The 27,638-nt window shown below is 42.1% G+C and overlaps 1 protein-coding gene across 1 annotated transcript; it reads left to right on the top strand.

Moving 5' to 3' along the window:
* On the top strand, positions 1–27,551 carry LOC111159147 (caspase-14-like). Its single transcript, XM_022521580.1, has 7 exons — positions 1–477; positions 1,946–1,998; positions 3,282–3,431; positions 7,785–8,010; positions 8,664–8,780; positions 23,071–23,180; positions 25,548–27,551. The coding sequence occupies exons 1-7, from the start codon at positions 126–128 to the stop codon at positions 25,647–25,649; spliced, it is 1,110 nt and encodes a 369-aa protein (XP_022377288.1). The 5' UTR covers positions 1–125; the 3' UTR covers positions 25,650–27,551.
* The last annotated feature ends 87 nt before the right edge of the window (positions 27,552–27,638 follow it).

Below are 27,638 nucleotides of genomic sequence, written 5' to 3' on the forward strand. Positions count from 1 at the left end.
AGAAACGAGCGGAAACGCCTCAGTTTTACAAAACAAAGCGAAGAAGCGGGAGGCGTGCGCGGTCTGGGTGCTGACCTCGGCGGTGGGTCCCTCCGGTCCGGGCGTTTCGGCACCTTTGGGTGGCGATGGAGAGAGGCCTGGAGAGCTGCCGGCGCTCGGAGTCCAACGGTCTCCGGGCGCCTCCGATCACCGCGGCCGTGGACCTGCAGAGCCGCGTGCGGGAGACCCTGGACCTGCTGTCCCCGCAGGAGCTGAGCAACTTCCGCATCTTCCTCAAGTCTGTGGACGAGGAGCCGCGCGTGACCCCCTTGCGGCTGGAGCTGGCGGGCAACAGCAAGGAAAGGCTGGCGGATCTCCTGGTCCAGCACTACTGCGAGCCCGCCTCCGCGTCGCGCGTCCTCATCAAGGTGCTGCACCAGCTACGCCGAGCCGACCTGCTCCGCCGCTGGCAGGGCGCCGGGGCTGCAGACGACCGGGGTGAGTTGGGGGCGGCCAGGTACCCGGGCTGCGGGCGGGGCCTGGTGAGCCGGGGGTACTGGGGCGGGGGGGGGCCGGGCCCGCGTAAGCGCGGGGTTTGGCGCGGCTGCCCCAGGGGTTCCGGGCTTGGCTTGGGGGCGGGACGCCCAGTTTGACTGGGGTGCAGAGCGAAGAGCGGGCGGGCGCCCTGGGACCCAGTGACGCGCGGCGGGAAGTGGGAGCCGAGGGGTGGGGGGCGGGGGGCGAAGGGGCAAGCAGCCCCGAGAGTAGCAGTTCCCGAGCGCGGAATCCGAATGACCCGTCGAAGAGCAGCCATCAGGATCTACCAGCACATTTTGGGGTGAACTCAGAGATCAGATCGACTCAGCAGGACTGAGATGCTTTGTTAACATGTACCTTCAAGAGATGATGATGTGGGAGGTTTCCAAATGATGCAGCGAGAAGCGCGGTATTGGAATTCCCGCTGTCGCATCTCCAGGGGATGTGTGGGGCGGAGGGCTCCTGTTCTTGCACACCATGGGACTATTTGCCATTAATCCAGGAAGATGTGTTTTATGGTCAAGAAATGCAGTATGTAACAGGTTAAGGGAGGGGCTCCGCCCCTCCAGATTTAATAAACATATGCACACTTAAGTGCGTGTGAGACAGAGAAAGCAGCACTTACATGGGAGCCATCGAAGTAGACACTAAAATACACCGTGGGTGACTGCCGTTAGCGTGCTTACGATCTGACTGAGCTTTGAGGTGTGTTACCGTTGCTGGTGTTGTTTATATTTGTAATGAGCGGATCACAATGGTAATGGCTCGCCGAACACCACCGTGGCGTGTAGGCAGCCTGCCCGCCCGGAGGAGGCTTGGCTCTCCCTGCTTTTCGTCACCTGTACCAGCCCCATCACACGAGCACTTCAGGTGTTCTCAGCTCTTTAGGCTTTGAGTCTCTCTTACTGTTGGCAAAGTGGGTTTTTTGTTTTTTTGTTTTTTTTCCAGAATCATCCAGACTACACAAGATTATGGCTGTCCACTGTTGGATGCACCCAATAAATATTTGAATTAAATGCTAAGAGATTATGTTAAATTAAAAAAACAACAACAACTAGTTCCCTTTATTATGTCTTGCTCTCCTCTTCAGGAAGTACAAGTGTAGTAATGTCAAGCAATTACACCTTGTCCTTTTTATTGCTGTCTTTCTGCCCTTGCACCTAACTGGGTCTAAGGGAGGTCTTTTTTAAGTTTCTAGCCTTGTATGGGTTTGAAAGAGGGTGTGTTCATAATCCAAGGAACCTGTTCTAAAATGAGATTGAAGCCTGCTGGACCTGAAAGCCTAAGAGACAACAGAATTCCCTGGGAAGAGCTTCCTGTAAACAGGAATGACAGTGGATTGATTGAAAAGGGGAAAAAAAAATGTGGAAAAAATAATGCAGTAATGCCCTTTTTCTGTTTTATTCTCTTTCCATGAAAATTCATTCAGAGATTCCAAGAAAGATTCTAAAGAGAAGCTATGATTGTGTGGATGGCGAACTGGTAAATATTTTTGCTCTTACTCCAACACTACACACTGGTTAGGAATGAGGGTACTTAGCCACTTTAGCTGACATTGGAATATTTTTTATGCTGCTCTTGTTGGTTAAAGGAAACTATCTGTATGGTTGTCTCAGGTGGTCAAATCTCACTGCTTTCTGTTATGATTGTGAAAGATAAACACGAGCCATTTAAAACCGCTGTGCCTGCATTAGCCAAACAAGGTAGGCACTGCTGTTATTTCTGTTTTATAAGTCAGGAAAAATGAGGCACTGGAGGTTCGAGGATAACAGGCTGTGTGGCCTTGGATGGATGGCTATTTAAATTGCTGATTGTAGGGTTTGTTTGCTTGTTTTAAGTTTTATGATGTAAAATTTCAGCAAATACTAAAATAGAATAGAAAGACAAATCTCTCAAACTCCAGCCCAATATATTTATGACCTTGCTTCAGCAAATTAGTAACTTAGAGCCAATCTTGTTTTGCCTGGTTCCCGGCCCCATTATTTTAAAGCAAATCCAGATAACCTATCACATTCATCTACAGATACCTTAGTATGAACCTCTAAATCTTTAGTATGAGAAAGAGGTTGTTCAAAACAACCTCAGTACCATTATTCTACCTAAAAACAACTTCCTTAGTGTGTGCAAAGATGTGGTTGGAATTCAGATTTCATTGATTGGGTCCTGTCTTTTGCAGGTGTTTTTTTTTTGTTTAGTTTTGTTTTTTAAAATTTTTATTTATTTTTTAAATTTCTTTCCAGTGTTCTAGAATTCAGATGTGTTGTTTGAATCAGGATGCGGACTCATACAAAGTCAACACAATTATTATAGCCTATTGCTTTGGTGTCTTAAGGCTCTTAACTTAGGATACTTCTCCCTTCTTTAACCTTTTTTCTTATTGTTTACTTATTGAAGAAACCAGGTTGTCTGTAGAATGTCCCCTATTCTGGATTTGGATGACTACAGCCCTGTGTGGTCATTTACTCTACTCCTCTGTCTGCCATGTTTCCTTAAACGGATAGTGATAACTATACATAGGCATTTAACATTGAGATTGGCCTATTAGTCCTAGTGCAAGGAAGATATTTGAAAAAAGGATAAGTCTAGTCACGCCTCCCCCCACCCTCCTTCCGTGACTAATAAGAGACAATCCCTGTTGCAGCTCTGATCTGAACTGGGAAACCTCACCATTGATCCTAAAAGAAACTCATTATTTCATATCTGTGATGTGTTTGGATTTCTGAGTTTCATTTGGTTTAAATATTTTTGGCTTTCTTGGAAAATAGGACTATTATGACTTGAGAGGCAAGCGGAAGGCTTTCCTCATGTGTGTGGAGAAGAACAGACCTGGGGCTCACCGGGACATCTGTCTGATGGAGGAGTGGCTTGGCCAGTGCCGGTTTGAGCATACACAGTGCATCGATCCTAACAAAATGGTAAAATTAAAAACAAAAATGAAAAAAATGTAACTTGGATCTTATAATTTTCCTTTATTTTATTTTATTTATTTATTTTTTTTAAAGATTTTATTTCTTTGACAGAGAGAGCTCACAAGTAGACAGAGAGGCAGGCAGAGAGAGAGGGAGGGAAGCAGGCTCCCTGCTGAGCAGAGAGCCCGATGCTGGACTCGATCCCAGGACCCTGAGATCACGACCTGAGCCGAAGGCAGCGGCCTAACCCACTGAGCCACGCAGGCTCAATTTTATTTTTTAAAATTGGGTTTTGGAGGGGCACCTGGGTGGCTTAGTCAGTTAAGCATCTGACTCTTGGTTTCCACTCAGGGTCCTGCGTCTGACTCCATGCTCAGTGGGGGAGTCTACTTTAGGATTTCTCTCCCTCTCTCACTGCCTCTCCCTCTGCTCATGTTCTCTCTCTCTCAGATAAATAAATAAATCTTAAAAAAATAAAAATACTGGGTTTTAATTCCTGGCAAGAACCAGGACTTGCTGAGCAATCCCATGAAAGTCTTCATAAACTTCCTGATGCTTTTGTAATCTTAAGTGTGTGATACCCTGCCTCCACTTCCAGTCAAGCAGGGACCTCTTGGGCTCCAATCTTGGCTAGGGCTACGCAGTTGAAGAGGGAAGGGGACCCAAGAAGGCATTCTAAGCAAGATGGGCAAGGAGGCCCAAAGATAGGGCATGAGTCTGGAGTAGGCAATTTCCAGAGCCTTTGGGAGCAGGAAAGACCTAGAAACCCCTTTGAGAGTCACCAGGAGGCTGGTTTCTTGCATTCCAGCAGTGTGGGTCCTTGCGGGATTCACTTAGAACCTGGAAGAGGTGTAGAGAGGGAGTTGATAGCCCTGGGAGGAATTGCATTGTGACCTAACTAGATGATACTGAAAATATAATGTGGAAGAGCCGTGGTGGGAACTTTTGAACCCTAGGTTAGTCTTGACCTAGACCTAGCCTTTTTTAGGGGTAGTAACATAGGAAAGCCCTTCCTAGATCCCAGGAGTCCCTGCTAATGAATGTTAAGGAACAGCGTAGCAGGGTCTTTGGATTCCACGTAGATTGCCTGAGCGGGAATCCTGTCTCTTCCTAGTTCTCTTAAATCTGGTTCTCATGGGGCGGGCCTGATTTGTCCCCCTCGTTTGGCCATGTGTAGAGACATTTCTGGTTGTCTCACCTGGAAGGTACTGCTGGACTCTAGTGGGGGAAGAGCCCCCTCAGCAAAGGATTTTCTGGCTCCAAATGTCCATAGTGCCATAGTTTTCAGCAGCCCTGCCAGAAATTGACTACTTTTCTCTCCCGGAATCGGGGTTGATGAGAATGACTTGTTTTGGAGGGCTGTGGTGATAATGAATGAGCTCCTGTGTCAAAATGCCCAGAAGAGCCAAGTGCCCAGTAAGCTTTGATTTTATCATAATTTCAGAGGTAAAAATAGACTCTTTCATTTTCCCCAAGGATTGTACCAGAATCTCTTACATATTGCATGGTTTTGAATCAGATGACAGATACTGCCAATGTTCCTTTCGTTTATTCTCTTAGGGGCCTCGAGTGGCCGCTTTTCCTGCATCCTGGCAACGTTTAGTTTATTTGTAAATATTAGCAGTTTTACTGGCAAAAGTATTTCATTGTTCTTAGTTTCATTTTCCAGATTATTAATTTGGTTAGACATCCTTTGGCCCTTATTTTCCTTCGATAAATTGTTCTGTTTCCTTTGCCCTTTTTCCTACTGGGTCATCTTTTTCCTGCTTTTAGAGTTATTTTTCTGGACTTTATTCATTTACAAAATGTAGTGCAAATACTTTTCTCTTGTCTCGTTACTTGTCTTTTGATTTCTATTATTGTCTTAAGTTGTATAGAAGTCTTTTAAAATTTTTTTGTGAGTAAACTTGTCAGTCTTTCTTGGGGGTTTCTTGGTTTTGGTGTCTTGATCAAATCCTGTGCCTTCCCAACTTAAAAAATGTTTAAATTATTTTTCTGTACTATTTGTGTAATTTAAGGTTTCCTTTCTAAGTCTCTGGAATTTTATTTTTTTTGGTAAGTGTGTGGTAAGAGGCCTTACCATATGTCCAGATGGATAGGCAGCCGTCTCAGCATCTACTGAATGATGCGTCCTTCCCCCACATATTTGAAACTCCACCTTTATCGTGAAATGAAGTCCTGTATACAATTTGATTGGTTTCTGGAATCTAAAATATTCCATTCATATATTTGTTTATACTTCTGCTGGTAAATCACTGTTTCACTCACTGTGATTTTTTTTTTTTAGGACATTTTGATGTCAGGTAGGACCTAGACCTCCTTTTTTATCCCCCCTCCTTTTTGACTTCTGAATATTCTTGACACTTCCTGAACATCATCTGTTCTCTATGAGCTTGAGAATAATCTGGTTAAATTCCACTGAAATCCTTTGGAAGTTTGATTGCCATGACATGGAATAGAGATTCATTTGGAGAGAATTGGCAAATTAATAGTATTAACAGAAGCATGGGCTTGTCATGGTGTTTGTTGCCTCTTCCCTAAAGCTTTCCTTTCTTCATTTAGGTAATGTGTGTTTCTTAGGTTTATTCCTAGGTATTGTCCTTGTTTGGGTGTGATCATGAACGGGACCCCCTTTTCGTTATGTGGTTTAAGTGATTGTTGCTAAGGCATCTGGGTGCCTCAGTTAAGTGTCTGCCTTCAGCTCAGGTCATGATCTCAGGGTCCTGGGATCAAGTCCCACATAGGGCTCCCTGCTCACCGAGCAGTCTGCTTCTTCCTCTGCCCCCACCCCCCCGCTCATGCTCGCTCTGTAGTCTCTCTCTCAAATAAATAAAATCTTTAAAAAACATTAAAAAAATTAATCATTGTTGCCAGGTAACTGGTCGGGGGAAGCATTAGATCTTTATGAGTTAATCTTGTGTCTGGTCAGATGTCTGGTCGCTAGTTCCAGTAGTTACTTGGTTGATTATTTTATATTTCCAGATAGTCAGATAGTCATGGTATTTGTAAGTAATGAATTTTAGCTCTTTATTTCCCATATTTAGACTTCATTTTAAATATTTTTGATGTAAATTCAATTTAATTAACATACAGTGTATCACTAGTTTTAGAGGTAGAGTTCAGTGATTCATCGGGTGTGTGTTAACACCCAGTGCTCATTACATCAGGTGCCCTCCTTAATGCCCATCACCCAGCTACCTCATCCCCCCACCAACCTCCCTCCAGCAACCCCCAGTTTATTTCCTATGATTAAGAGTCTTTTGGTTTGCCGCCCTCTGCTTTTATCTCATTTTTCCTTCCCTTCCCCTATGTTCATCTGTTTCGTTTGTTAAATTCCACTTATGAGTGAAAGCATGTGATAATTCTTTTTCTGACTGACTTATTTCGTGTATAATACCCTCTGGTTCCATCTACATCCTCACAAATGGCAAGATTTCATTCTTTTTCATGGCTGAGTAATACTCCATCACACACATATATCACATCTTCTTTATCCTTTCATCTGTTGATGGACATCGGTCTCTTTCCATAGTTTGGCCATTGTGGACATTGCTGCTATAAACTTTGGAGTGTACGTGCCCCTTTGGATCACTGAGTTTGTATCCTTTGGATAAATACGTAGTAGTGCAATTGCTGGGTCATAAGATAGTTCTATTTTTAACTTTTAGAGGACCTTCCATACTGTTCTCCAGAGTGGCTACCCAGTTTGCATTCCCACCAACAGTGTAAGAGGGTTCCCCTTTCTCTGTATCCTCACCAACATCTTTTGTTTCCTGAATGGTTAATTTTAGCCATTCTGACCAGTGTGAGGTGGACTTCATTTAACTTTTACTCACTTTATTGAAGTGAGGAGCTGGGATCTTGGCTATGAGGGGTATGGGAGCAGTGACAGCAGTCATTCCTGCCTTGCTTCTCTCTCTGGGGGGCTTGATTCTGATGACATCTCCCCATAGGTTCTGGCAGGTGTATATTATTGGTAGACACTTCCATTCCCTTCCATTTCTAGCTTTTTGAGGGCATTAGTTTTAGAGAATAACAATTTTTATATGTTAAAACAAGCTAATAATATAAAATTTACATACACTAGCCCCTTGGGGAGCTGTCATTCTGTTGTATTTTGTGGTTGAGAATTGGAAATGCCCTAATTCTCTCAAAAAAGAACCAGTGGCACAAGAAGAAATCAGCTGAAAAGGAAGTGACAAGTTAAGGAACTGGTATTTATCTCATACTAATCCTGTTTGAGTTGTGATTTCTTTTCATATTTGCCCTGTGTTCAGATTGCTTAGGAAAGGGGCTGTCTCTAGCATTTCTGGTTTTTCTTACCTCCAGTTCTTTTGAATATGTTATCCTATTTTACAGGAGTTAATTGAGAAAATAAGATCATTTCGTGATGGACTCAATGAAAGTAAAGATGATGTTGGCTGTTGCCTTGTTACCCTTATGTCCCATGGAGAGAAAGGCTTTATTAAAATGGAAGATGGTGAAAAAGTCAGCCTGGAGGACATTTTTGAAATGTTTAATAATAAAAATTGTCCAGCACTGCAGGAGAAACCAAAGATCTTTATCATCCAGGCCTGCAGAGGAGGTAAGTGAAGACTTCTTTATGACAGTCATGTTTCTAAGAAATTCTCATACGGATGACTATGAAAAGAAAAGGAAGTTCAAAATATTTGTTTTCGTTCTCGTTTTTAAAGATTTTATTTATTTATTTGACAGAGAGTGACACAGTGAGAGAGAGAGAACACAAGCAGAGGAAGTGGGAGTGGGAGAAGCCGGCTTTCCGTGGAACAGGGAGCCCGATGTGGGGCTCGATTCTAGGACCCTGGGATCATGACCTGAGCTGAAGGCAGATGCTTAATGACTGAGCCACCCAGGCGCCCCTATTTGTTTCTTTAAAATCAGAGGCCCCTCAGCTGATGGGACTTCAGTCATGTAGTGTAGTAGGGCTTTTCGGCTGGGAGGAAGGGATAGAAGGGGAGCTTGGGCTGAGGAAGGGTCTAAGTCACGTCATTGGGGGGGCAGGGGACCTCATGTCTGAGAGAGATGTGTGCCGTTTCCAAGGGCCATCCCACCATCCATGGGTTGCCAGGTGGCCTGTGGAGCTGACATCCAACCTCTGTAGCTTCTGCGGATATTTCTGTCTCTTGTGGAGATACAAGCTCATTGGAACTTGGAGTGAGGGCTCCTGGTGTCTGTGGTGTATTACTGTAGTTTGTACTTTTGTTCTTCAACAAACAGAGAAAAGAGACAGCGGTGTCGAGACAGACGATGAACCCATGGAGTCTGATGACGTGGCTGAGAAGAGGAGGCTGCCCACGTTCAGTGATTATTTCATCATCTATCCCACCCAGGCAGGTGAGACATGAGGGTAGATGACAGTGACACGCACTTTTCTTCCACAAAGTCTGGGTCACGCACATCTTTTTTTTTTTTTTTTTAAGTTTTTAAATTATCAGTGCTTTACAAATTGACATGTATAAGGAGAATTCTTCAGGAACCCATCCATCTCTCTTTACACATGTTCTCACTTTCAGAGATGACAGGTTGACATCTTACTGTCCATTTCTTCTGGGAAGGTATAGCCCTCTGAGCAAAGTATCACATGGTAAATAAGATCATTGACTTTCCTGTGAAAAAAGGTCTTGGCCCAAAAGCTAGTTCTGCCATTTGCTATATTGGAGAACTTCAGTAATTTTTTATCTCTAGATATATGTTTCTTTTTTTTTTTAAAGATTTTATTTATTTATTTGACAGACAGAGATCACAAGTAGGCAGAGAGGCAGGCAGAGACAGAGAGAGGGGGAAGCAGGCTCCCTGCTGAGCAGAGAGCCTGATGCGGGGCTTGATCCCAGGACTCCGGGATCATGACCTGAGCCGAAGGCAGAGGCTTTAACCACTGAGCCACCCAGGTGCCCCGATGTATCAGTTTCTTCATGTAAAGTGGGAATGATGGAATTTACTTTTGTCATTGAGATGTTATGGAAACTGAGTTATATAACCGCAGACATGTTTATCATAATAACTGGCATAATAAATCCAAAAAAGGAAATTAGCTACTGTTATTGCTAATACATTATGCTAATAATATTATTATCATCATTACTTCATTACTAATACTATTATTATTAATAATAACATAAGGTCCAAAAGAATCTTGTGTGTAAAGAGTCACCCCTTCACTTGGTGCACTTGGAGGAGAGCTAGAATTAAGAGGTCAAGGACATTTCTTTCGCTGGCCTTTTTTTTTTTTTTTTTTTTTTAAATCATCTCTGCACCCAACATGGGGCTTGAACTCACAACCTGGAGATCAGGTGTCACGTACTCTACCAACTAAGCCAGCCAGGTGACCCCCTTTAAATTTTTTTTTTTTTTTTAAGATTTTATTTATTTATTTGACAGGCAGAGATCACAAGTAGGCAGAGAGGCAGGCAGAGAGAAAGAGGAGAATGCAGGCTCCCTCTCCGTCGAGCAGAGAGCCCGATGCGGGGATTGATCCCAGGACCCTGGGATCATGACCTGAGTCGAAGGCAGAGGCTTTAACCCACTGAGCCACCCAGGAGCCCCCCTTTAAATGTTTTTATCTTAACTTCTTTCAAAGAGGATTAAGGCAATTTATAAAAATGTATATGGAGGGTGCCTGAGTGGCTCAGTTGTTAGGCAGCTGACTTCAGCTCAGGTCATGATCCCAGGATCCTGGGATCAAGCCCCACTTTGGGCTCCCTGCTCGGCGGGAAGCCTGCTTCTCCCTCTCCCCCGCTTATGTTCCCTCTCTCTCTGTGTGTGTCTCTCTCAAATAAATAAAAATCTTAAAAAAGAAATGTATATGGACTTCAAGATAAATTGTCGTGAAGAAATGTAAACAAAGGAACATAGGGGAACAACTTAAAATGAAACATACTTAGTGGTAAGATGTGAAAAACAGCCCCATTAAAGTGAGATGTAAGATTTCACTCCTTGGTTATTTACCAGAGAGAGATGAAAGCATGTTGCCTCCCAGAGACTGGCACACAGATGTCCACAGCAGCCTTATTTGAAGTCATCAAAGACTAGAAACAGCCCAGATGACCATCAAACATATTGTGGTATGCCATACATGTACTACTACTCGGCAATAAAAAGAAATGAGCTGCTGGTGCCAACCACCCACAGAATTAATATGGAGCGGTTAAGGGTCAAGGTGAGGAACTTCATGTTCCAGTTTTATTGAATGTATGCATTTTATGACTGTGTGCTGGGCTCTGTGTGTTTAAGGACTAGAGATGCAGTATTGAACAGAAGAACTAAATATCTCCCCCTCCTCGGAACTTATGTGCTAGTTGGAGACAGACAATAAATATCGAGAAACTACATATTGTGCTACTTTATGATCCCATTTGTATAAAGTTCAAAAACAGTTGAAACTGACCTGTGGTGTCAGAAATCAGGATAGTGCTTGCCCTCCTGCGTTGCAGTATTTGGGGTGCTCAGGACCAGAGGGAGCAAGAAGGGGACTCCTGGAGTTCTGGCCTCATCTTGTTTCTTGATGAGGGCACCAGTTATAGGGTGTGTTCATTTTATGGAAATTTATTGAGCTGTTTTAGATCCCTAAGCTGTGCACACTTTTCTGTGCGATGGTTACTTTTCAGTGGAATGTTTACCAGAAATAAAGTATGTTGCGTGACTATTGCTATGGAGAAAAATAATGCAGGGGCAAGGGATATAGGGAGTGTCCCAGGGCAGGAGTGGAGATTGCAGTTTTTTTTTGTTTGTTTGTTTGTTTTTTTAACAAATCTTACTTATTTATTTGACAGAGAGATCACAAGTAGGCAGAGAGTGAGGGGGAAGCAGGCTCCCTGCTGAGCAGAAAGCCTGATGCGGGCTCGATCCCAGGACCCTGAGATCATGACCCGAGCTGAAGGCAGAGGCTTAACCCACTGAGCCACCCAGGCGCCCTGGAGATTGCAGTTTTAAAACAGATGTATAGAGATGTCCCCTCTGGGAAGCTGATGGTTATGTAGACACTTGGGGGACACGAGTGAGAGTGAGCTGTGCAGATATTTGAGAGGATTTGTGTTGTAAGCTAAGAATACTTCGTCATACAGCACTATCAAAAACTCTGTGTATAGACAGATACACCACTGGGATAGAAGAGAACCTAGAGGCAAAACCAGATATGCAGGGAAACTAGACAGGTGACAAAAAAGCCATTGCTGATCCGGGTGGAATGAATGGGCTGTTCGATAAATAATGCCAGGAAAACTGGCTTCTCCGTGGGAGAAAAATAAAAATTTATTTTCACATTTCTTGGCCCAGGGTTCATTACATCTTTAATCGTGTGAAATATCCAGTCAATCGATAGTAATGCCCCTTTTATCTCTGGTATTTGTGGCTTTCTTCTTTTACTCTTTATCAGTCTTGCCAGTGGTGTCTTCAATTAAGAACCTGTCTTTACTTTTGTTAATCCCCTCTCGTATCTGTTTTTGGTTTCATTAATTTTGACTCTTATTCCCATTGGTCTTCGTTTTGGGGGTGTTTATGCTACTCTTCTTTCTCCAGCTATTTCAGGTAGGTACTTAGCTCATTGTTTTTGATCTTTTAAAAAATATAAGCATTTTTAGAGCTCTAATCCCTTCTGAGCACTGCTTTCACTTTGTCCTTCACATTTTAACATGGAACATTTTTATCCTTCAGTTCTAAGAGTTCTTAGATTCCCATTGTTCTTGTATGTGTTAGAACTATGTCTCTAAATTTCTGTGTTGGGATTTTAAAATTTGTCCTTTGGTTACGGACATCTGGTTCATTTGTGCGAGGAACTGAGAAAGAATATGGACTACGATACGGATTTTTTTTTTTAAAGATTTTATTTATTTGTTTGAGAGAGATAGAGAGAGCATGAGCAGGAGGCAGAGGGAGAACCAGGCTTCCTGCTGAGCAGGGAGCTAATGTGGACTTGATCCCAGGACCCTGGGATCATAACCTGAGCCGAAGGCAGACGCCCAGCCAACCGAGCCACCCAGGCGCCCCTACAATACGGATTTGAAATCTATTGAGACTTGGGTTATGCCTTGGTCATTAGTAAACTTTTTTTTTTCCTTAATTTTGAAGATTTAGTTATTTTTTAGGGAGAGAAAGTGAGAGCATGTGTGCCTGGTTGGGGGCGGTGTGGGCAGAGGCAGAGAATTTTCTCATAGATTCCATGCTGAGCAGGGAGCTCAACGCAGGGCTCCATCTCATAGACCCTGAGATAAACCAAGAGTCGGACACTTAACTGACTGAGCCACCCAGGCGCCCCTCTGGTAAACTTTTTTGATGGCATCTGGTATCTCCTAGATACTCTGTGTGTGCTTAATGAAGAATAAACGTTCTGTACTTGTTGAATGCAGGGCTCTAAATATTTCTATCAGTTAAGCATAATTGTGTTCAGTTGTTTTGTGTCTCCACTAAATTTGTCTCTTTGACCTGCCAGTATCTGAGATAAGCGTGTCCATACGTTATATTACTGGTAGGCCTGTCTGTTTCTTCTGTAGTCCCAGTGGTTTTGCTTTATTTTGACACAACTTGAGTAGGGCCATACGATTTTAGAATTGTGGTGAAATATATAGAAGAAATAAGACAAAATGCTTTAAGCACTCTTTAGTGAACCTACTGTCCCAAGTAGTGCTGTTTTTTTTTAAGATTTTATTTATTTATTTGACAGAAAGAAATCACAAGTAGGCAGAGAGGCAGGCAGAGAGAGAGGGGGAAGCAGGCTCCCCGCTAAGCAGAGAGCCCGATGCGGGGCTTGATCCCAGGACCCTGGGATCTGACCTGAGCAGAGAGCAGAAGGTTTAACCCACTGAGCCACCCAGGCACCCCTAAGTAGTACCTTTTTTGTGTTAGTTCATTTTGTCTGGAATTTATATAGGTACTTGAATATTCTTTTGCTGCATATTGGCCTGGTATACTGTTCAAACTGTTTTCTATTAACCTTTTTGCGCCTTTATGTTTTAAGTGGGTCTCTTTTAGATAGGATATAGCTGGGTTGGTTTTTTTGTTTTTTTAAGATTTTATTTATTTATTTGACAGAGAGAGATCACAAGTAGGCGGAGAGGCAGAGAGAGAGGAGGAAGCAGGCTCCCCACTGAGCAGAGAGCCCGATGCGGGGCTCGATCCCAAAACCCCCAGGACCATGACCTGAGCTGAAGGCAGAGGCTTACCCACTCAACCACCCAGGCACCCCTGTTTTTTTTTTTAATTTAGTATGACATTATCAATCTTTTTACTGGTAAATTAGGGCAATTTGTCTTTGTTACAACTATTGATATATTTGCCCTTTTCCCATTTTGTTTTGTGCTATTTATTTTTCTTTTGCTTTATTTCCTTTCTTTATGGCCCTTGTGTTTGCTTGATTTTTAGTTTAGCATGTTAATCTAACATTTTTGTACCCCCTACTGATCTAGAGGGTAGACATTCCATAATTCTTTTTCTCATGGTTCCTCATGAAATTTTATACATATGCAGTAGCCTAAAGTTAATTTTAAAAAAGCTTATTTTTACTCCCTGATGATTCAAGGAACCTTGAAACACTAATTCCCATTACTTTCTTCCACTCTACTAATTCCCATTACTTTTTCCCCCACCTAAGTGCTACTTTTGTTTAACATTTTTCTTTATTTTTTGTGTCTTGTTTAACATTGTTTATATAAAAATATTAATGTGTTCTTAAATTGCCTTAAATTATCCTTCCACTGCCCCCTGGTTTTCTTCTCAAGATATCAGTTTAACACACTTACATCAAATGTGTTGGTATACACTAGGGTGGCAAGCACTATTCTAGGTAACGCCTAGTCCTTTTTTTAAAACCCCACAGATTACAATATTTTTTTTTAAAGATTTTATTTCTTTATTTGAGAGAGAGAGAGAGAGAGAGAATGAGCAGTGGAGGAAGGGCAGAGGGAGAGAGAGAAACAGACTCCCTGCTGAGCAGGAAGCCGGAGGTGGGGCTTGGATGGGGTTCCATCCCAGGACTCTGAAATCAGGACCTGAGCCACCCAGGCGCCCCTTAAAGGAGGTGGAACCTGAATGATAATCTGAAAGGCACTTGGAAACTACAGCCGTTCAGTAGGTTGACAGTTGAGGAATAAAATTGATAGATCATTCCTCACTTAGGTCCTTTTTTTTCTTTTTCTTTTTTTTTTTTTTTACGATTTCTTTGAGAGAGAGAGAGAGAGAGAGAGAGAGAGCATCACTAGGGGGAGGGGCAGAGGGAGAGGGAGAGTCTCAAGCAGGCTCCCCACTGATCAAGAGCCAGAAGCAGGACTCAATCCCACAACCCTGAGATCATGACCTGAGCTGAAATCAAGAGGTCAGATGCTTAACCGACTGAGCCACCAGGTGCCCTCAAGTTAGAACATTATTATAATAAGTTAACAATCCACGTTTGTTTCTATTTATTCATGTGATTACCATTTTGTTCTCCATCCCTTCTTGAATCTCAGCCCATTTTTCTGGGTTCATTTTCTTTCTTCCTGAAGTATATCCTTAAGAAATTCATTTAAGGAAGATTTATAGATGGTGAATCCATTTGAGCGCCCAAATCTGGCTGATTATTTGACAGAATCTATGTTTGTTTCTTCTCGCGATTCCATCTTCTATTTCCTTAAACATTTCAGACGGTTTTACATTTTGTACGTAATACTTCCAATGCCTGATGCCTTTCAGGGGGTCACTCCTTGGGTTGCTTCTGTTGACTGTCCCTCATGGTGGCTTGTTTGTGTGTTTGAAGTCTTAGTTCATTTGTTGACTCTTAGTCTGTGGGACTCCTGGGAGCATGAATAGGGAATACTTTTCTTTAGGGAGGATTATTACTCATGTGGACCACTGCAACTCTCTTTGGGGTCACAGGCGAATGCAGGAATCTCTGGCTGAACTCCAGCACCTCCCGGGCACACCTTTAAGGCTTTCGTGCCCTCGCTAGAAAGCCTTAAAGTTGCATCCTTTGGACAGGGTGCAACTCTGCGTTTCATGTTTACTTTCTGCTTCAAGCTCAGGTTTCAGTTTCCTCATTTGGAAGAATAGGTGCCTTGGAGATATCCATGAAGTCCCATCAGCCCAGGATAGCATTAAATGTTTTATTTTAATCAAGTTTTACATCTGGAGGAGCAAAGTGGAAAATTTGGAATATGTGTTAAAATCTTTCAGGGTTATCCACTTTTATTTCATCAGACAACACATAAATGGCCTGGCAGTACCAAGTATATATGGGGATTTGGGAGCAGCAGGTACTTCCATACACCACTGATGAGAGCAGATTAATCCTACTTTTCGGAGAGCAATGTGTGCTTCCTAGTAAAGTTAAAGACATGTTTATCCCATGACCCGACAGTTTCACATCTGCATATATACCTTAATGCTGTGGTCCCCAAACTAGGGGGCCACAGTGAAGTCACACGGCTGTACTTAATTCTGGGAGTCACTAGCTCAAGGTTGTTTATGGTTTCTACAATTAGATTATGCTGCATTCTTTTCCATGATACCCTATCTTGGGGGAACTAGGTTTTGGAGGGTTGCTGAGATTAAAAAGCAAGTGCTTAGTTATTCTAGGTTGAAAAGTCATGCAGAGCCCAACAAGTGCATACATCGCATTAGTAAGTAATTATGGTTCTTTAAGAATGAAATAAAAATATTACTTGTCTTTCAGTTTGTGTGAGTTCTTTCACCCTGAGTGGCCAATAAGTTATTTAGATAATAATACTGAGCTTAGACCTAACTGCTTGAGTAAATGGAACTCTGAGATACATCTTTTGGTCTAGGAGCAATGCAAAAAAAGTTCCTAAGACACTAAGGGCACCATGAACTGAGAAAGTTTGGGAACCTCTGCATGGGGGAATCTTCTGCACATGTATATACATGAGATGGCATGACCAACTGCCCCAGTTTGTCCAGAGATGGAGGGGTTTCCTGGGATACTGGACTTCCCAGTGTTAAAACTGGAAAGTGGGTGAATGAGGGTGCATTAAGCACTCGAATCTGGGCACTTCTTTGAAATTGTTTATAGTAGGGAGAGTGAAGTGGCTAGAAAGCTAAAAACCACTGAAAGTGGTTTGTATTCATACTGTAGAATGTACTGTACCCCAGTTGAAAAGAATCAGAGTGGAGAAGTTTTAAATGGAACAATGAATGAAGATAAGGCAGCTATAACAATACAGATTGTATGCCTTTAACATAAAGATTTGAAAACAGTAATACAATCTATTATGACTGAACATATAGTGGTAAAAGTATAAAAATATGGCACAAAGAACAGCCAACATCTTTGTAACAGGGACTGCTTCTGGTAGAGTACAGAAGGTAGGGAAGTGGGACAGAAGGTAATCGGGGAGAAATTTCAAAGGAAGATTCAGCTGTATTTCACCAGAAGAGAAGAGCTGGAACAGATAAAGCAAAATGTTTTCTGTTTGTTAAATCTGGGTGGTGGATGCATAGGCCTTCCGTACACTATTCTGTGTTCTTATTTTGTTATTTTTGAAGAGATGGGGGGCTAAAGAAAGAAATTGGAAACTGTAGATACAGCAACTCTGATGGAGTTTTGCTATAAAGGGAGTTGAGAAATAGACAATCTGGATGGTGATGAGGGAGCAAAGTTTTTGTTGTAAAGATGGGCAATACTGATGCACAGCTGCTGATTAAATGATCCAGTAGAGAGGGGACTTTTTCTTTCTTTCTTTTTTTTTTTTAAGATTTTATTTATTTATTTGAGAGAGAGAAAGAGAGAAATAGAACATAAGTGGGGTTGGAGAGGGAGAAGCAGGCTCCCCACTGAGCAGGGAGCCCAATGCGAGACCCGATACCAGGACTCCAGGGTCATGACCTGAGCCCAAGGCAGACGCTTAACTGACTAAGCCACCCAGGCATCCTGAGGAGGGAGATTTTTAGGAGAGACTGCAGGAGCGGCAGCTGGTAGAGCCGAAATTTTGAGCTTAGGCAGCATACATCTATAGGGATTAAGTTAGGCTGATTTTTCAAATGGAAGAAAGAAGTTGCCCTTCTCCTCTGTGGGGAGTACTTCAGGAAGAGCAGATGTGAGGAGGAGGGGAAATTCAGAATTTGAAATGGTAATTAGCTGTCCCAGCAGACAGGCAAAGAAGGCAGTTAATTCTTTAAATCTGGAATCAAGTGAGTGAGCTGCACTGGAGAGAGAAATGTGGGAGTCATCAGCTTGTAATGTTATTTAAAGCCATAGTCCTGGATGAGGTCATGGGCCTTGCACCAACATTTATAGAATGTCAGGATGGAGAAGAGTCAGCCGTGGAGACTAAGAAGGAGCACCCACTGACATGGGAGAAAACCAGGTGGGTGTGGTGTGCTGGAATCCCGTTGCAGGAAGTGTTTTGAAGGAGGGAGTAACAATGTCAGACCCTGCTGACAGGTCAAAAAAGGAGGTGGACACAGAATTCATTGGGCATCTTGACAAGAATAATTTGGGGTGTGGACAAAATTGTGGACTCAAAAGAGCAGAACTACGGCTACATCGGATAAAAAGGATCAAACCCCAGAAATCAAAACTTGAGTAAAAAAAAGTCACAGTAGACTTGGCTTTGTGTTGCTTTTATTTATTTTTTTTAAAGTTCAGAGGAAAACACAATGTGTTGTTCAAGAATAGTATATAAAAGTATGTATGTATATGGTAAAACTGACAGCGGTGTCTGTGTGGGGGAGACGGAATAGGGTCTGGGAGGAGCACACAGGTGGGTGCGAATCTTCCTAATATGTGAGTCAGTGAGCAAAAGACCCAATAGAACATTGAGTTTGGGCTATTAACTGATAGTTCTTAGGGAACACCATTAACCTGGAGAAGATGCTCAATTTATAAGAAGAAAGTAAACAATATTGGAGTACTACTTTTTATCAGATTGGCAGAGATCAGAAAGTTTGAATGTATGCTCTTGTTGAAGAGGTAAAGAATATACTTATTAATTCCTGGCAGGACTGTAAATTGATAGCATTTCTTTGGAGGACCACTTGGCATTGTCTAGCAAAATTATAAATGCAAACATAATTATCTTTCAATTATTTAGTACATGTCTGAGTGACATGTGTGCAACGTTATGCAGTGACATTGTTTATAATAGAACAACCTAAACATCTATCTATAGGGGACTAGTTAAATAAATTATGATAAATCATAGAGTAAATACTATTTAATCAAAGGAAGAAGCTCTTTATGTATTGATGATGAGCAACCTCCAAGATGAACTGGCAAAAACAACAAAAATCAGGTCCTCGAACAGTATGTATAATATGCTACTGAGATCAGGAGGAGGATGGCTGCACCCTCAAGTATGTATCAGCTTCTTTGTACACGGTGTATATCTGGAAGGATACACAAGAAATGGATATATTGGTTTTCTTGGGCATGGGATAAGGAGAGAGAGAGAAGACTTCTGCTGGATTCCTTTGTAATTTAAATTTGAAACCATTTGTATTTGAGTCTGTTTTTTTGTTTTTACTTTAATTTTTTTTAATTTAAAATTTTAATTTTAAAGATTTTATTTATTCATTTGCGACAGAAATACAGAAAGAGAGAAAGCATGAGCAGGGGGAGAGGGAGAGGGTAAAGCAGAGGCCCTGCTGAGCAGGGAGCCCAGTGCAGGGCTAGAACCTGATGTGGGGTTTGATCCCGGGACCCTGAGATCATGACCTGAGCTGAAGTCAGACGCTTAAACATCTGAGCTACCCAGGCGCCCCTTTTTCTTTGTTTTTAGTTTCCCTGTCTAAGTGAGATTATATGGCAGTCTTTCTCTGTCTGGCTTATTTTACTTAGCATAATACCCTCTAGTCCATTCATGTTGTCACAGGTGGCAAGATTTCATTCTTTTTTTATAAATGGGCAATATTCTACTGTGTGTGCACATGAAAGATAAATATGTAAAGATATATATATGTGTGTGTGTATACATATGTATATATATACACACACAGACATACACAGTCTGTCGATGGGTGAATTGTGAGTCATTTGGATGTATTATCCATTCAACAAATGGATTTAATCACCTCTTGTCCTTTTGGCTAAGATCATGTGGAAAAAATGGATTTAAAACATTTTCTAAGTTATCTTCTTTTATAATTAGAAGATTTCAGCAAAATTCAGATTTCTGTCATCTTAGCTTACCAGAGACATTTATACCAGCTACCTGACCCCAGTGAGTCCTAGAGCTTGTCTCTCCTGCTCTGTGACAGAAGCACGTTATCTGTGCAAGAGAAACTGCAACAAGATTTCACCTGTTTATTGGCTATTTGTAGTTAGTCATGTGGTTGCCACTCATGTTCTATGGCCAGAGTTCTCTAAACAACTTTATTTTTTTAAAGATTTTATTGACTTGAGAGAGGGAGAGAGATCATGGTGGGGGGTGAGGGGAGTGGTAGGGGGAGAAGCAGACTCCCTGCTGAGCAGGGAGCCTGATGCGGGATTGGTCCAGGACCCTGGGGTCACGACCTGAGCCAAAGAAGATGCTTAACTGACTGAGCCACCCAGGCGCCCCTCTAAACAACTTTATAATGCACATATCGAGAATCCCGGTCCTAACGATATTTTATTTGACCTTGTTTCGTAAATCTGTGGACATTTCCTAGCTTTCGACCAGAGTCTAAAGTTCTCCAATATCACTCATTAGACTCATTTTTTTGTGGCCTAGAATCTCTCCTGAGGCCTGACCCCATGGCCATGGACTTAGGATCACTGATTATTTTCAAAGCAATGAGAAATTTATAATCTATCATTTGATAAGAGACTTGGCAGCTACTCTGTTGTTTTCCTGACTTGCTCCTGATTCCTCAAAGGGGTTGAGACCATGTTGGGTCAGAGGTTTTCAAATGTTATTTGCCATAACCCACAGGAAGAAATAGCTGTGGTGTTTCACCCAATCTAATGCCTTGATTGTAAGACATATCATTATTTTGTATCCTTAAGAAACTACCAATTAATCTATGCCACAGAAGAGATTATACAGCACATCCAGATTTCAGTTTGGTGGGAAAAAGAAACTTCGGTCTTAGAATTGATAAAACACATAATTCATTGTAGTCTACTACACATTTTATATAGAAGTACAAATATACATGTAACACTGGTGTTAGAAGTCGTAGCTGCCCTTACTACATTCGAGCCACTTTAATATTTTTTATCATACCCCATTTTATCCCGTTATTTTTTTTAAAAAGGCAGTTTCAGTCTGCTAAATTGATTTCTTGGCTGATTATTGGGCCACAGTGTGCAGCTTAAAGCTCACTGGACAGGATGGATTGTCAAGCTTTATGATGAGGCGTTTCTGACTCAGATTTACTCTCAGAGGGACAATACTGAAATTCCTGTATAGTTCCCACACTGAACAGATACGTTCTGTGGACTTGTTTACAACATCATGGAGGCGTAATTGAAGTATGAGCCGTATATACCTTACGTGTACCATTTGAACACGTGGGAGTATACATTCATGACACCATCACCATGATCAAGATCAGCATAGACCTCTGTCACCCGCAAAAGTTTCCTCAAGTTGAAATCTTTCCCTGCCTCCGTCCCCATCCTTGGGTCACCACAGTTGTACTTCCTGTTACCACAGGTTAGATTACATCTTCTGGAATTTTATATAAGTAGAATTATATATAGTATCTGTGTTTCCTGACTGCCTGTCTTCTTCCACTCAACCTAATGGTTTTGTGATTCATCCGTGTTGTTTTCTCTATCAGTTCATTTCCTTTTATTTCTGACCAGTATTCAGCTGTGTGAATATAACAACAATGTGTTCAGCCATTCACTGGGTGAACATTTGAGTTGTTTTCTAGTTTTTGGTTATTAAAAGTAAAGCTGCTGTGAACACATGTGTGGAAGTCTTTGGGCTTGTGATTTTTGTTTTTCTTGGGTACATACCAAAAAGTGGAATGGTTGGTTCATACAGTAGGTCTACGTTTGAGTTTTGTTTTGTTTTAAGATTTTATTTATTTATTCATTCGTCAGGTAGAGAGAGAGAGAGAGAACACAAGCAGAGGAAGAAGCAGGCTCCCCACTGGTCAGGGAGCCAGATACAGGACTCGATCCTAGGACCCTGGGATCATGACCTGAGCTGAAGGCAGATGCTTAACCGACTGAGCCACCCAGGTGCCCTGTGTTTGACTTTCAAAGAAACTGCCAAATTGAAGATGTTTTTTCAGAGTGGTTGCATCATTTACATTCCCGCCAGCAGTGTCAGAGAGTTCTAGTTGCTCCACATCCTCATAATCAGTTGGCTTGACCTGTTTTAAAAATTTCAGACAATCTGATGGGTGTGGAGTAGTATCGCCTTCGGGGTTTAATTTGCATTTCTTGGAGGACTGCTGATTATCTTTTCCTGTACATATTGGCCATTCATTTATCTTCTGTTGCTGAATGTCTGTTCATATCATTTGCCCAATTTTTTATTAGGTTGTTGGTTTTCTTGTTATTTTGTAAGAATTATGTATGTATTCTGGATAAAAGTCCTTTGATATGTATGTACTACAGATATTTTTTTCCCAGTCTGTGGCTTGCTTTTCATTTCCTTAATAACATCTTTCAAAAAACAAAAGTTTTGCGGTGTCTGGGGCACTCAGGTGGCTAAGCAACTACCATTGGCTCAGGTCATGATCCCAGGGTCCTGGGATTGAGTCCTGTGTCATGCTCCTGGCTCAGCGGGAAGTCTGCTTCTCCCTCTGCTTCTCCCCGTGCTTGGGCGCGCTCTCTCTCTCTTTCTCTCTGTCTCTCAAATGAATAAATAAAATCTTCAAAAACAAAAAATAAAAGTTTTTAATTCTGACAACATCCAATTAATCAGCTTTTTCTTGTTATAGTTTATGCTTTTTGTGTTCTAAGAAACCTTTGCCCGTGTTGCAGTTGCAGAGGTGTCCCCATGTTTTCTTCTGTTCCAACCTAGATTTATTTATTTATTTATTTTTAAGATTTTATTTTTATTTATTTGACAGAGATCACAAGTAGGCAGAGAGAGAGGAGGAAGCAGGCTCTCCACTGAGCAGAGAGCCCGATGCGGGGCTCGATCCCAGGACCCTGGGATCATGACCTGAGCCGGAGGCAGAGGCCTTAACCCACTGAGCCACCCAGGCGCCCCCCAACCTAGATATATTAATTAGAGGGTAAAATTTGAGATTCCCATCAAATTTCCACACTAAACTGACATGTTTCGTGTTTTTTAATCTAACTAATAATAAAAAAAATTTCACTAAACTTTTGAGGACCCCAAAATGAATTCTATATGGGTGTGTTTCAGGGATATTCAGCTTAAAATCCTAAAGCAAAAGTCAGACATTAAAAAAAAAATAGAGAAGAGAAAATGAAATAAATATGGCAAAATGGTGATAACTCTTGAGTGTAGGGGATGATTATATGGGGAATTTGTTAAACTTTGCTTTCTTCCTTTGTGTATATTTGAAAAGCTTTATTTTAAAAATTCATATAAGAGAATTGCCCTCTTGAGGGTTTATGCACTCCTGGTCACAGGAGTCCCCTGGGAGGCTCAGGTGTTTCCCCTTTTCACGTCTGTGCTTCTGTATTCTCAGTTCAGAGCCATTTTCCAGGTTTAAATGTGGGTGAAAGACAAAGTTTGGTGCAAAGAGAGGAGGAAAATGGACGAAACATCTTCTGTTTGCTTTGTAGATCATGTTGCTTTACGGCACCCTCGCACTGGCTCTGTGATGATTGAAGCGATGTCTGCAGTCTTTAAACAGTATGGAAATAAGTGGCACATCGCTGACTTCTTCACCAAAGTAAGTAAATTCCAAGGGAGCACGTGCTCCGTTTGTCCTGATGATAATGGCACTTGTTGAGAGCGTTTTCAGGAGAAGGTTGACTTTAGCCATGAAGACGTAAGAGATACTGAAAAGTTGCTTGGAAATGATGGGCTGATCATGAGTTTTGATGATGGCGGCATTCAGAAAAGTTGGCTGAGTCAACTGCTGAGGGAAACGGGTATTGACACTTTCGGTTCTTTGGCAATACGAGTGCCTTGGGTCTGAGGTGAGTTTTCAAGTTCCTGCCTGCTCTGTAGCCACCCCTGCAGTCAGCTTTGGCCTGACTCCGCTCCCCTCGAGGGGCGAATCTTAGGACTTCTTCAAAGACCGACTCTAGCTCACATTTGTCTCCCCAGTTTGTAGCCTGTAGTACACATTTGTTGAATGAATGCCTGTGTGCCCAATAATGGTGGTAGACTTATACACAAATCATAGTTTGGAGAATGGCCCAATTATTGTTGTTTATCATATCAGGATTAATGGGCAGTTTTCTTCTCAGTCGGAGAGTTTTACACCCAAAGAAAGCTAATTAGAAAAGACTGTAGATGACTACAGTAACATGGGGCACCTGGGTGTCTCAGTTGGTTAAGCGTCTGCCTGTAGCTCAGGTCATGATCCTGGAGCCTCGGGATCGAGTCCCACATCGGGCTCCCCGGTCAGTGGGGACCCTGCTTCTCCCTCTGACCCTCTTCCCTTCTCATGCTCTCTCTGTCACTCTCTCTCTCTCAAATAAATAAAATATTTTTTAAAAAGAGAGTACAGTAACAAAGATGCTAACATCTATTGTCTGTTGCATGGCTCACTCCAGATCAGTTACTGTTCTCTGTGCTACACAGATATTAATCCATTTAAACCTTCCAACACCCCTCAGGCAGTGTGGGATTTGCATCCACTGTGACAGATGGGGCCTGGTCAGTGGCCGAGCTGGCACTGCAGCCTGGGCAGAGTGCTTCTAGAGTTCATGCTCTAATCACAATTACGTATTAATTACTCTACTCCCCTCCAAGGTATGGTCACTATTTTTCTTTCTTTAAAATCGAAAGATTTATTGCTAGTACTTTACCTATGATGCTTAATAGCTTTTAAAACTCCTTTTCGCCTCATTTGAGGTAAGACCTTGGGGGGAAACGTTACAGGGAGGGACCACAATGATTCTGACACTCATTTCACCTGTATTCCCAAATATCTTATATTGCTTAGTTTCTCTAAGGATATAGTTTCTTTTCTTTCTTTCTTTTCTTTTTTTTTTTTAAAGAATATAGTTTTCTGTCAGCTTCTCAGGAATATGTTATAATAAAGACAGATTTAACCAACTATAAATAGAAATTCATTTTAGCTAAAGCTAACTGAAAAATGGTTGTGCTGACCAGTGTTCTTCAAGCCTTTACTGAACACCGTTTATTTTTATTTTTATTTATTTTTTAAAAGATTTATCTATTTATTTATTTTTAAAGATTTTATTTATTCATTCGACACAGAGAGAGAGATCACAAGTAGGCAGATAGGCAGGCAGAGAGAGAGGAGGAAGCAGGCTCCCCGCTGTGCAGAGAGCCTGATGCGGGGCTCGATCCCAGGACCCTGAGATCATGACCTGAGCCGAAGGCAGAGGCTTAACCCACTGAGCCACCCAGGCACCCCAAGATTGATTTATTTATTTGCGAGAGAGAGAGTTCGTGGGAGGGGCAGAGGAAGAGGAGACAGAGAATCCTCAAGCAGACTCCTTGCAGAGGTGGGGCTCGATTCCCAGGACCCCAAGATCATGACCTGAACTGAAACCAGCAGTTGGCCGCTTAACCAACTGAGCCACCCAGGTGCCACCCTTCATTTTTTTTTTTTTTTTTTTTTTTTTTTTTTCCCACCCTTCATTTTTAAAGCACTTGCTGAGTGGACACTAGCAAGAAAAAAAAAAATCCAGGAATGAGCATGATGTGGCCTTTGTATTAAAGGCACATGCAGCTTAGTTAGGTAGCAGATGGTAAATGTGCTTACAACCAAACCGGAGACTGTAGAGCTGTGGGATGCTTTGGACATAGCATAATACAACACTTTCATTTTACCACGTGTTCCCAAGGCTCAGAAAGGATTCATATCTTGCCTACCATTACTCCAGGGCAAGTTGAGAGCAAACCCTGCTCTGTGGACCTAAGTCTACTGGTTTTCTCACCCAGAGTTTTCTCACCCTTTCCCATTCCAAGCGCTTGGTGGGACATGCTCTTTCTAGTGCCATTTGCATTGATTTCTGGAATGCATAGCGTTCGGCCATTTCACTCTGTAGTGTTCACTAACAGCCTTTTGCTCAGGGCTTTAATCTCTCAGGTGACAGTTTTTGCTTTAATCTTTCAGGTGAATAATAGAGTGGTGCACACTGAATTTCATCTACATGAGGAACCAATTAAAATATCACTTGTCATGGAATCAACTTTAACTAGATTTGTGTACTTCTGACATCCGGAAGATGAAAAACTAAGGACTGCTTTGTAACAGACTTTGTAAAGAGCTGAGAGCATTTGTAGCATTGTACTAATAGTTATCGTTTTGCATTATTACTGTCACCGGTTGTATTTCTCCAATTCGTTTTGCATATTTTTCAAAGATTGAACCATGCTTATTTGACACTTAGAAATAATTCGATTTCTTTTAAAAGATGACTGTTTTTTGAAAATGATTTTTCTGAACTGTTATCCAACCTCAGGAGTCCAGCTCCATTGTGGACCATTTTTATCATGTGCTTCCCTTACTGGTTACACCCCATCCCCCCCACTTGGTGCTGGTATTTGTCCTCATTTTCTTGTCCATCTTCAAGAACTGTCTTGATATAGTCTTGACCTGTGTTTCTTCTGATTTCCTCCATATTATTGTCTGTAGCCAGACTCGTCTCTTTTTGACTCCATAAGCCATTCTTTACTCTTACCTGGATGTTCTCATTTGCCCTCTGTGCCCTTGATGCCTCATGTTTCTCCCTTTCCCCCACTCCCCAGCTTCCTCCCTGCTGTGCAGGACCTTTGAACTACCGTTTTTCTCTGCCTGGAACACTCTGTTCCACCCCAGTCCATCTGGTCCTTCAGAGTTTGGCTCAAGCATCCTTTGCACAGGGAAGCTTTTTGCAACGCCTCATGCTAGTTCCGCCTTTTCTATGTGCTCTCGGACACCTTGCTTTTCTTCTGCAGCACTTAGCACCAACTGTACTTAAATGACTATGTAGTAGCCATTAAATCTCCCTCCAGTTCAGTCATAAGCTGCAAGAGGCAGAGGCATGTGTCTCATTCATTCCTGTGGCCCAGCTTCTGTCCATGCCTTAAGACACACAGAAGCACTGTGATGTTTACTGAATTGACTGGTCTTTATCTTTCAATTATTTTGTCCATTCCTCAGACCTCACCTCAGTACCTCTGTGCATCTAGCCACCTTCTAGTCATCCCCACCTGCTGGGATGTCCTGTGGCCACTTTAACTGAACAGTTGGAAGTCAGCCTTACATTTCCCTTAAATCTCTTCGTAAAACCCATCTCATTGTTAATAATTGACTCCCCACTGCCGGCAGAATATACTCAAATTCCCCTAGGAGAATATCCCAAGTCCTTCTCTGTCAGGCCTTAACCTATACTATTTGTATACTGCCTACTTGTACTGGGTCTTGACCACACCAGATGATTTGCCCTCCCTTCAATAATCCCCTCTCACAGAATCAGACTTGTGGATTACCCAACGTTAAATGAATGCTCTTGGCTATGTTATCATAGTTCATTCTCTCCTTTCTTACTGAAATGCCCTTTGTTCTCATTCTGTGCTTACTCTATACCATGCATTCCTTAGGATGCAAATTGGGTCCCATCCCATTAGAAGGAAAACCTGTATGTAGACCAGTGATTTGAGAGTAATGAACTCTGGACTGAGCTTGAGTTCTCAGTGTAATTGTGTTCTAACTTCTGGTGTAACTTTGGACTGTATTAAACCCCAGTTTCCACATCACAACAGGAGATCTGGCTCGGCTGAGAACTCATTCCACTGGACTTCAGTGAACTTTGGCTTCTTAATAAACTGTTCGTGAATATCCTGCAGGTGTGGCTATTCCTGAAACTAGAGGTTCTAACTGGCAATTGCATAAGACTCTTGGGCCTGTATGAGGATACAGGTGTTTGGTGAAAATGCTCTGAAGATTGAGGGTCACAATGAGTGAAGCAACCCAGATCTCCAGGCATGTCTCCATTTCAGGGACAATTGTGTCCTTTTCAGTTAATGTGATTTTTCAAGTATATATATGTGTGATTGAAATTTTTTAAACTTTTGAGTTTTGATATTTGATATGTAACTTTGCTTTTTTTTAGAGCATTAAACTGTCACCTTGTTCATAAAATATCTGGTGAGCCTTCTCTGTTCACTTGCATGCTGTGTGATCCTAGGATTCCCGGCATAGGGGCTCATTTCTGGGGGACAG

The sequence above is a fragment of the Enhydra lutris genome, unplaced genomic scaffold, assembly GCF_002288905.1.
Source record: "Enhydra lutris kenyoni isolate GAN:26980312 unplaced genomic scaffold, ASM228890v2 scaffoldscaffold66, whole genome shotgun sequence".
Lineage (NCBI taxonomy): Eukaryota > Metazoa > Chordata > Mammalia > Carnivora > Mustelidae > Enhydra > Enhydra lutris.

Bases quoted from the DNA above. Each gene is read 5' to 3' on its own strand.
- LOC111159147 (XM_022521580.1), top strand. From the start codon at position 126: ATGGAGAGAGGCCTGGAGAGCTGCCGGCGCTCGGAGTCCAACGGTCTC. The intron at 3,432-7,784 runs GTAAAATTAAAA...CCTATTTTACAG, and splicing joins GCATCGATCCTAACAAAATG to GAGTTAATTGAGAAAATAAG. The intron at 8,011-8,663 runs GTAAGTGAAGAC...TTCAACAAACAG, and splicing joins CATCCAGGCCTGCAGAGGAG to AGAAAAGAGACAGCGGTGTC.